Source organism: Microtus ochrogaster, unplaced genomic scaffold, assembly GCF_000317375.1.
Source record: "Microtus ochrogaster isolate Prairie Vole_2 unplaced genomic scaffold, MicOch1.0 UNK1, whole genome shotgun sequence".
Taxonomy (NCBI): domain Eukaryota; kingdom Metazoa; phylum Chordata; class Mammalia; order Rodentia; family Cricetidae; genus Microtus; species Microtus ochrogaster.
The window spans coordinates 29504034-29514578 of NW_004949099.1; the positions used below are offsets into that span (position 1 = coordinate 29504034).

General features: G+C 46.2%; 1 protein-coding gene across 2 annotated transcripts in view; it reads left to right on the forward strand.

The window, feature by feature from the left end:
* Tsen2 (tRNA splicing endonuclease subunit 2) overlaps positions 1-10545 on the forward strand; it is a 54667-nt gene that overhangs the window by 29502 nt on the left and 14620 nt on the right. For both annotated transcript variants that reach the window (XM_005365040.3, XM_026788285.1), the window contains exons 7-8: positions 3655-3705; positions 9262-9400. In XM_005365040.3, coding sequence (XP_005365097.1) covers positions 3655-3705; positions 9262-9400 — 190 coding nt within the window. The remainder of the gene's footprint in view (positions 1-3654; positions 3706-9261; positions 9401-10545) is intronic.

Sequence of the window (10545 nt, forward strand, 5' to 3'; positions counted from 1 at the left end):
AGATGACGGTGATTGGGATCATACCTCCGTGGCACGGAGATGACGGTGATTGGGATCATACCTCCGTGGCACGGCATTTGCTTAGCATGCCTGCAGCCCCGCATTTGTTCCCCGCCGTGTTAAAGATAGAAGTGAACTAATAGACAAAGATAAATGGTTCTGAGCAAGGTAGCTCACACCTTTAATCCCAGCACTGGGAGGCAGAAGCAGAGGGATGTCTGTGAATTCCAGGTCAGCTTGGTAGGGAGAAAATGCTGACCTCATCAACATAGCACACAAGAGGTAGCATCCCTTTGGTTTTCGGGTGGTAACATTCCGGGATGTTTCCCTGAGAGGGTCACAGTGAAAGTCAGATGGGATATGGCATGTGTCAGGTGCCTGTCCTGGAAGGCATGCAGCGATGAGCGCATCTCTCACCGGGATGGTGCATCCTGGTGGACTTGGCCCCAGTTTAGCTTCTGATTCTCTCTGTTGGCCTGGCACAAAATGACAGGTTCGTTTGTTTGTTTGTTTGTTTGTCTTTCCTCTTAATTTAAAAATGAGCTCCAGCAAAATTTGGACTGTAGCTTGTAGAAGGGTGTGGCTTGCTAAGGGAAAGCTTAAGGAAGGGGGCGGGTCTTTCAGATGGGCTCCCTTCTGCTTGCTGAGCGTAACAATTCTCTTTGAGTTCATGTTCAGTATCAGATATCACATTAACTTAACGCAAATGAAGGCCCTTGCGCACGTCCTTCCTGGCGGCAGTTCCTGACTCTTTGGTAGCCCACATTCCCTCCCCCACAGCAAGTTCTCTTCTCTGTAAATTATTGATGCCATCATAAATTAAGAATTCACAGTGACTGCATCACCTGAGAGGCTTTTGCCTGTCCCTCTGTTGGACGCTGACAGCTCTAACACAGATAGCATCTTCTACAGCCGGCGTCTTCCCTGTCGGGCTCTTGAACCATGCTCACGGCTAACTACCACTTGGCTGATTCTGTTCTCTCTCTCTCTCTCTCTCTCTCTCTCTCTCTCTCTCTCTCTCTCTCTCTCCCAGGAGTCATGTGATCATTGAGCCAGGCTGATCCATGGCTTTGGAGAGGTCTGTCTTTGAGAACTGGCTTTCCAGTGCTGTGAGCCCTGACCTGAGTAAGCCCTATGATGGGAAACTGTCATCAGGTTAACTTCCACTGAGCACCCAAAAGGGGAAGAAGCTTGCTGGTGATGCCAGCTTCGCAGACCTCCCTCTCCTGTCTCATGAGGCTCTGACTCCAAATAGAAACACCTCAGGGAGATGGGAGAGATAAGGGTTAAGGGCACTGGCTCTTATCCTCAGGAGGACCCGAGCTCTGTTCCTATTACCCACATGGTGGCTCCAGTTCCTGGAAATCTGATGCCCCCTTCCTGCTTCCTTGGATTCCTGGAACACACGTGATACACTTACATACATACATACAGGCAAAATACCCATATGCATAAAATAACAATTGAAAATAAAAGCAATTTAAACCACCTCAATGAAAGCTTGAACCCAGGTCTGCTAGACCTTATTCCATCTCCACTCTGATCCTCTGAGGCAGACCTTTTTTTTTTTCTTTTTCACCTTTCTGAACCAAGAAATACAAATTTGGCAAAAAAAAAAAAAAAAAAAAAAAAAATGAAGGGAGCTTATCATCTGGGGCGACAGCTTTATCTTTTCCATTGTGTTTCTGGTCACCTGGTCCATCCAAAAGCTGCAGTGTTCAGTAGTAATAAAGGTGAAGACAAGGGTGAGGCCAAGACAAGGTTGTGGGGCCTGTGGGTCTGTGGGTAGCACTAAGAGGACCAGAGCAGCCTCAGGGTGGGTTGGCCCCTGGAAAGTAAGACGAGCCTGTGGGGCCTGTGGGGCCTGTGGGGCCTGTGGGGCCATGGGCAGCAGAAAGAACCAGCCCTCAGGACAGGTAGGCCCCTGGAAAGCAAGCCCAGCAGGTGCAGAACACCCAGTGGATCTAACTGCCTGGACCTAAGCCAAGGCAGGAGTCGGGGTTCCTTTCATTCTTTTAGCACAAGCACTGAACCCTCACCAAAGGGAAGCGAGACACTCTTAGAGGCTGAGGGACAGCATCAGGCTGCTCTGCCTGCTGTGATCTTCTCCTCAGAGACATCCATGGGCAAAAGACATTTCCAGACAAAAGCAAGCACTCTGGAGGAGACAGGCAGAAGAGTTGCTTGAGCCTACGGTGAGGAAAGGGCCTTTAACGTGGTAGACAGCCAGAGTGGAAGGGCTGGGCGTATTCCAAAAGCAGGACTGAGACACCATGCCTGCTCTGAACAATATTTCTATGAGAATAACTGTTTCCCTGTGGTTAGTGTCTGACTCTTTTTACACTTTGCTCTTTGGGGCCACCACCCAGCTCCCAAATGAGTGCACGGAGACTTATTATCACTTATAAATACCCAGCCTTAGCTTGACTTACTTCTAGCCAGTTTTTCTTAACTTAAATCATCCCATCTACCTTTTGCCTCTGGGGTTTTACCTTTCTCTGGTCTATATTCCTTCCTTTCCTCCTTACTCCATGGCTGGCTGGGTGGCTGCCCAGACGTCCTCCTCTCCTTTCTCTGTTACTCCCTCTTCTCCTTCTTTTCGATTTCTTTTCTCTGCCTGGCAGCCCTGTCTGTTTCTTTCTCCTGCCTCACTACTGACCAGGCAGCTCTATATTAGACCAATCGCATGTTTTAGACAGGCACAGTACCACAGCTTCGCAGAGTTAAACAAATGCAACATTAGAATGCAGCACATCTTTGCATATTAAACAAATATCCCACAGCATAAAGGAGTGTAACACATTTTAAACTAATATTCCACAACATTTTCCAAATGAGTGAGAATACTGCTACTGTTTCGCAATCACCGTGAGGTCTGGTTGTGATGGGCTCTGCCATGGTCTCACCAGAGGCTTTGGGCTTTTCTGCCTCTACCTGTGTCCCCCCACCTAGCAGGAACACGAATGAGGCAGATAGCTTTTTGAGTTTAAGATCTAAGACCTGCAGACAGCCTTGGAGAGCTGCAGCTCTGGGGAGCATCAGCCCAGTGGCTCTGGGTGGTTCCAAGGAGGTCACTGAGGGGCTACACTAATTCACCTTTCAGCTTTCTGGCCCCTTGTTGCTACACGTACCCCAGGTTAGGACAAGAGGGGACAGTGAGGGAAAAAGCCAAGTCCTGTTTGTACTCCAGGGCCCTCCTGCCCTGAACCCGGAGGCAGGGACTCTTTGTAATTATTTATGGGCAGCGTGTCTCATGCCTGTTCAAATACTTTGATGTTAGAAAGTCAGACTGGGATATTGTTGGGTAGGGTAGTTCAGCCATGCAGCACTGCGGAGGTCCTCAGTCTGCAGCACTAGTGTCAGTAAAACACAAAGTAAGCCAGTGTCACTACAAGCTATCTTAGTAGTGCCTACCACCCCATCCCCTGGGCACCTGAGACCTGAGGACCACAGTAAATCCTGACTGCCTGGGACAAAAGCCACCACATGTAGCTGTTGGGATTGGATCAGCATTTGAAAGCATGTTGGCTTCATCAGAAAGCTATTTTCATTTCTGTTGGTGATGCTGGGGTGAACCATGGGCATGAAAGGCGGTTGCTTACCTGCCCACCCTAAAAGACTGCTTCTAATGGGAACCCCCCTGCTCTGTTGTAGGCTTTCTTCCTGGCATACGCCCTGGGATGCTTAAGTATTTACTATGAGAAGGTAAGTTTCTGTATGCATATAATCTCACAGTTCCCCTGTTGACAGTAGGTTGAGCCCCTTCCCATGGAGCTGTAGCACAAATGTGTCAACTTTGACTGAAAAAAAGTAGGAATTATCTTTTTCCTGTAAGTTTTGGGTTTGGAGCCTCAGCTGGAGCAGTTCAGGCACAAGCCAGGGTGAACCTTTCAGAGTGTGTCTTTCTCAGAACCTGTGGGAAGTGCAAGGATGGTACTAAAATCACCAGCAAAAAGTAAAGCTCTGCAGGCTGGGAGCAGCCGAGCAGAGAGCCTGCTCGACATGTTTGAGACCTTGTTCCATCCCCAGCACTGGGAGAATAATCAAAGTCACCCATGTGTGGTTCCTACACATGTATGTATAGCTTTAAATTCAATGGTTTTTGTTTGTTTGGATTTTTTATATTTTGGTTTTGTTTTTTGTTTGTTTGATTTTTTTTATGTGTATAGGCATTTTGCCTGCATGTTTGTGTAGCCCATTCGTGTTTGGTCCACAGAGTCCACAGAGAGCCTTGGTCTCCTGGAACTGGAGCACAGACAGTAACGCTGCCATGAGGATGCTGAGACTGGACCAGTGCTCTTACTTATGACAGAGCCATTTCTCCAGTCCTTCGCTTTTGTTTTTGAGTTGAGGTCTCCCTTTGTAGCCTAGGCAGGCCTGAAGCTCACTGAGTGCTGGAATTACATGTGCAAGCCCAGCTTGCCTGTGCTGTTTCCAATCCTTTCTGCCTCTTAGTAGGAGCTGCATTAACAAGCTAACTAAGGCCCTGGGGAAATAAGTAACTCAGCCAAGGCCTCCTGGCTAGTGTGGTTAGAATCAGCTGGTTAACCCATACCTGGGTGACTTCAAAATCTGTGGTTTCACCTTGGCCAGGGCGTTGTCCTTGCTGACCTCTAGGCAGATGAAAGGGGGTGGCCTGTCACTGGACATCCTTTGTCCTTTTTTTCCTTGATGTCATGCCTATTCAAAGTATGTAAGATACAAGAAAGAAGAAGAAGGGAGACAAACAGCAGAGGAAGTGCTTGTGTCTGCTTCTTAGGGATCCCCAGGCACCCTGCTAGGACTCCACCTTCTTAGGGAGACTTAGTGAGGAATTGAAGCCACACATACAGGAACAGAAACTAACCCAAGGTGTTTATAAGAGCTATTTGTGACCTAGGGACGGAGTCCAGGGCCTTGTTGATACTATGCACATGCTCTGCCAGTGAGCCGTGGCCCAGCCAGCTGAAGGGTTAATTCTTTCCCAAGCAATAGAGTCAGGAAAGGTACTTTCCAAACCCATCCAGTTACTCGTGACTGTTTTCTGAAGGAACCTGAAAAGCAGTCTTGTTCTGTTCAAGTCTCCTTTCTGGACACAGCTGGGTTATGCTACACCCTCAGGTGGCCTGAACACAGCCAGGTTAGTGCTGTACGGCTTGCTGTGCCCACAGATGGGTTATCAGACTGCACCATCAGGTGGCCATTCTCCTATCTGAAAGCTGAGATGGAGCCAGGGATCATCTTTGAGTCTTGAATGAAAATTTCACTTACAGAATTATTTTTTACTCTCCCACACCTGGCCTGGCGTTGCAGTAGCTGCTCACTAAAGGACCGTGTATGCTAACACACTGCAGTGGGCTTGTTGCACTGGAGCTCAACACTACACGCTGGTTCCTTTGCCCAGAATGTCATTACCCAGATCCCCACCTTTTTACATGGCCTGTGACCCCTTGACCTTTGCTGTTTCTCATTGAAAAGTTTTTGCACCCTATAAGCCTCTCCAACAACACAGCAATCCAAATCAAACCAAATCAAATTGAATTAGAAAAAGCCCATGTTTAGGGGCGATGGTGGCGCACGCCTTTAATCCCAGCACTCGGGAGGCAGAGGCAGGCAGATCTCTGTGAGTTCGAGACCAGCCTGGTCTACAGAGCTAGTTCCAGGACAGGCTCCAAAGCCACAGGGAAACCCTGTCTCGAAAAAAACAAAAAACAAAAAAAAGCCCATGTTTAATGGGTAAAATTCTCCTAGATGATTTTCAGGGAAAAGACCAACAAAATCCACATGTCTGTATTCTGGGGGGCAGTTTAAATACCCTGTGGGAATGGTCTTGAACATCTCTAGGGGAGGGGTCATCATTTGGCGGGTTTCCTGAGATGCAGCAGGGTTCGGAGAGAGATGGGGGAAAGGGCTTGAGGTGAAGCTTCCACCAGAATATTCCAGACTTTTGGGTATATGGATGCCAGGGGCCGGGGTGGTGCTTCCACCAGAACACTCATTCCTTTCCTTCACCCTCTCCCAAGGATAGAGCCTGGAACATATGTGTGCTGAGCCCATGCTCCATCACTAAGCTGCACCCTGGCCTCAGCATTTCCTTTCCTGGGTTCTCTAATGTTGGCAAAGGCCACTTGTTCATTCCCAGATCACTAAATAATCACTCAATAATTATACTCTTTGGCCAATAACTTAAGCATATTGCTAGCTAGCTAGCTCTTACATCTACAATTAACCCATTTCCATTCATCTGTGTATTACTACATGGCTGTGGCTTACTGGCAAGGTTCTGGCTGGTGGCTTGCATCTTTCTCCTCTTCCTACTCCATGTACATATATGTGTGTGTGTGTGTATGTGTGTTTATATATATCTTCCAGACTGGCTGTATTCTGTTAAGCCATTAGCCGAAAGCAGCATCTTTATTCATTAACCAATAAACGCAACACATAGAAAGACCTCCCACATCATTTCCCCTTTTCTGTTTAAGTGAAAAGGAAGATTTTTAACTTTAACATAGTAAAATTACATATAACAAAAGAGTTATTAAGCAAGAATTACAGTTACAATATTTATATCAATTTTATCTTTTATCATAACTAAGGAAAACTAACTATAATTATAAATTCTCCAATTCCATCAAAGACTCCAGAAGGATATAATATTACCTAAGTTAACAGAAAGTTCATTGTAAGCAACTTCCAAAGTTCTAAAATTGACAGAGACATCTTGCTGCCTGGACAGTCACCCAAAGTTCTTCTGTAATGATGGGCATCCCATATTCAGCTTACAGCACACTTTTCCATGAAGCAGGATTTTCAAAGACGGTTCCACCTATATTGGCAGTTTGTCAGTCACTTTCTTCTGTGTCCTGCAAAATGTCTAGCAGACTCTTTCATGAAGCAGAGACCCTGAAGGATCGTCTCATCTTTAGGCAAGTTCAGCAGTCATTTCTCTGTGGGTCCTGCATGTCCAGAAGAGGGCACCAAATCTTATAGATGGTTGTGAGTCACCATGTGGGTGCTGGGAATTGAACTCAAGACCTCTGGAAGAGCAGCCAGTGCTCTTAATCCCTGAGCCATCTCTCCAGCCCTTGTTTTTAAAAAAGATTTTTTTTATTTTACATTGAATTTTTAAATGAGCTGCAAAACACAGTACCTTAATCAAGAGCAAAAATATACATATAACAAAATTGACCTAAAATTTCTATCGGTAGACCAAGATCCATACCAATGCAAAGTATTCATATCTATATATCCCCCTTTAAATGTAAACAAACATTTATAAACAATATTTGGAAATTTGGATGTAGTTCTCTCCAAACTACTTCCGACTGTTTATTTGGCAAAGTTATTTGAGGGGGGGGCATTCACAGCGACCTTTCGGGGGGGGGGGTCTTGGTCCATCAAACTACATTAGTCTGGAAGGAATCCATAGGTTCTCATCTGTGGAAACAAAGGAAGAACCTTTTTTCCAAAGCAACAAATCCTTAGACCCAAATTCTGAAGTTGTAATACGTTTAAGATATATGTTGGTTTAGCTTAGCAGCCATTACAGCGAAATATCTCTCTGTACTTAGTTCCTTCACTGTCAAAAAATTCAAAGAAAACACAATAATATACATAATCCATCTTTACATTACTTATTTTTATTATTTTAATCTATGACTGTCTGTACTCTGTCTCTCTAAAGACTTTGTTTTTATTTTTTAAATGGTTTGCTTCTTTTTATAACTCCCTCTACTCTTTTTCTTCTCTCTCCCAAGCCTATGTACATTTATCCAACACTGCCACCATTTAGAGGTCTTTTCCATCTGAATTCATCTTTATTGCATATCTATAATTATCTTTTGACCAGAAGTGCCCCCCTTTTTTAAATGCTAAGCAGGTATGGCTAGGGCCAACACAGCCCTGCCTGCTTGCTCCACCCAGTCCAACCTGGCAGAGGCATGTTTGCTGCCTCTGAGAGCCATATACCTTGCCCCATTTTTAGGCACACAGCAGGTCTATGTTGCCATTAAGCAAGTTGTAGCACTCTGCTCACAAACCTCATTAAATTCTCCGCATCAGGACCTCCCGAAAGAGTCAGAGCTATTTGTGCTGGCAAACCAGGAAGCCACTGTTTTTAAAAGCTGTGCAATTTTTGCTGCTACCTGTGAGCCAAGAAGCCTTCTCTTAAAAGATTCGCATCTCTGCTTGCTTCTAGCAAAGAGACCCACCTGAGAAGATGCTACCAAAAGCCATGCCTAACTCTCTTCTTTTGTATCTAGAATTCCTTTTTAAGCTTTCTCAGGTTTTATGTGGATATAGTCGACACAGTGGAGCTCCAATTTGTTGTTGGAAGCTGCTTGTTCATTCCTGGCTTCCCAGACTCGAAATAATCACACAGAAACTGCATTAATTAAATCACTGTTTGGCCTATTAACTCTAGCTTTTTATTGGCTCGCTCTTATATCCTAATTTCATTCATCCTAAACTAACCCATTTCTATTATTCTGTGTATTGCCACGTGGTTGTGGCTTACCAGCAAGGTTCCTCCTCTGGCGGCTCCATGGCGGCTCCTGACTCTCTATATATAATATATATACATATATATTATATATATATAATCTTCCAGTCTAGTTATATTCTGTTAAGCCATTGGCAGAAAGCAGCTTCTTTATTCATTAACCAATAAAAGCAATACATAGACAGAAGGACTTCCCACACCACCCTGAAGGCCTGCTTCAGAAGAGATGAGAGCCTTAGGTGGGCACTATGTGGGTAGCTGGAGACTTTTCTGGTAGTCCATGGGAAGCAGACACAAGAAGACTGCAAGAACAAGGCTAGCCTAGGCTACAGCTGTGAGACTCTGTCTCAAAAAACAACTATCCCCACACCCACGAAAACAATTCTGAGAATATGTGCATAGCCTTTTTAACTGCACATATGTAGGATGGCTGGGCTGTAGCTCAGTGGTAGAGCGCATGCCTAAGTGCTCACAAGACCTGTTTTGCACACCCAGCACTGAAGGGGAAAAAGTGTGATTAAATTAACATGACCCAAATTACCAAGGTTGCTCATGTTGCTTTCTCTTGTTTGAGATAGACCTCACAGTAGCACCTGTGTTACGAGGAGTCATACATAGTGGTTGCTGTCGTATAGTCAGTGTGGGTCAGGTCTCCTGAATGAAACCCCTCTTGTTTGTCTCCATTGCTGCTGTGGTACCGTGCTAGTCTAGATGTATGCTCGCTTACCGAGTGGGAGTGAAGACACACAAACTAATGTCTTTTCTTCAAACAACAACTCTAGGAGCCTTTAACGATAGTAAAGCTCTGGCAAGCCTTCACCGCAGTCCAGCCCACCTTCAGAACTACCTACATGGCCTACCACTACTTCCGAAGCAAAGGCTGGGTGCCCAAAGTGGGGCTCAAGTACGGAACAGATCTGTGTGAGTAGCTCTTGGGGTGTGTGTGTGTGTGTGTGTGTGTGTGTGTGTGTGTGTGTGTGTGACAGATCCGAGGCAGGGTCAGCACATTTTGCCTGGGAGGGTGGGCTAGCCACCTGTGCTGTTGATGATTTGAATAGAAATGCTGGGTATTTGGATGGGATGGGTTAAGTCCACAGAGTGAGAAGGTAGTATGTTGAGGAAGCTACAAGCAGACGCAGGCTTTTCTTACCACAGACGAGAGTTCCGTTGGACCTGCTGACTGCACCTCAGCCATGGTCTCGTGTGATTTTGATCAGCTGCGTCCTTGCAGCTTTGCTTGCCTCATCCCCCAAATGGCCCCAGCTGTCATCTGTTACACACACTCTCGGTGTGGTGCTGTACATCCTGTGACACTCATTCCTCGTGACAGCCTTTGCTGTTCTGTGTCCTGGTGCTCATCACTCCCATGGAGAGGAACGGTCATGTGCCTTAGTGGTTTCCAGGACCAGTCATTTCCAGGCTCTGGATCCTGGTGTGCAGGCTCATGGGAACTTCATGTCACTGCCTCCGCAGGGATCCCCTGGGGGCTGTGAGCATATGAAGGAGAGTTGTATCTGGGAAGGGCTGTGAGGATAGTGTGAGAGAGTTGTATCTGGGAAGGGCTGTGAGCATATGAGAGAGAGTTGTATCTGGGAAGGGCTTGCTGGGCAGAGCAAACAGCAAGCACAGAGGCAAAGGCCAGTCTCAGGAACTACACAGAGGTAAGAGTGTGGAGAACACGGGTCCTGAGGGGCTCAGGCTGGGCTTGGGTCTTGGATTTGGACAAATGAAAAGTCTTTGAAGTGACCTGGTTTAGTGAGACCCTCTGAGTGCTGTCTTACCAGTGACTGAAGAGGCCTGGAGTGGAGGAGAAACTGGGTTTATTCCCAGCACACACATGGCAGATAACACCCATCTGTGACTCCAGTTCCAGAGAATCTTACTTCCTCTTGAGCCTCTGCTGGGCACCAAGCACACACGTGTGTAGACGTAAGTCACAAACGATGCCACAGCAGTTTGGAATTATAATTAACAGGGTAGTATTTATTTAAAGGGGAAAAAAACTTACAGATCACCGTCAGCCCTCTGTACGACCAGGAAGGGAGTCTAGCCGCCAGCCGAGCAGG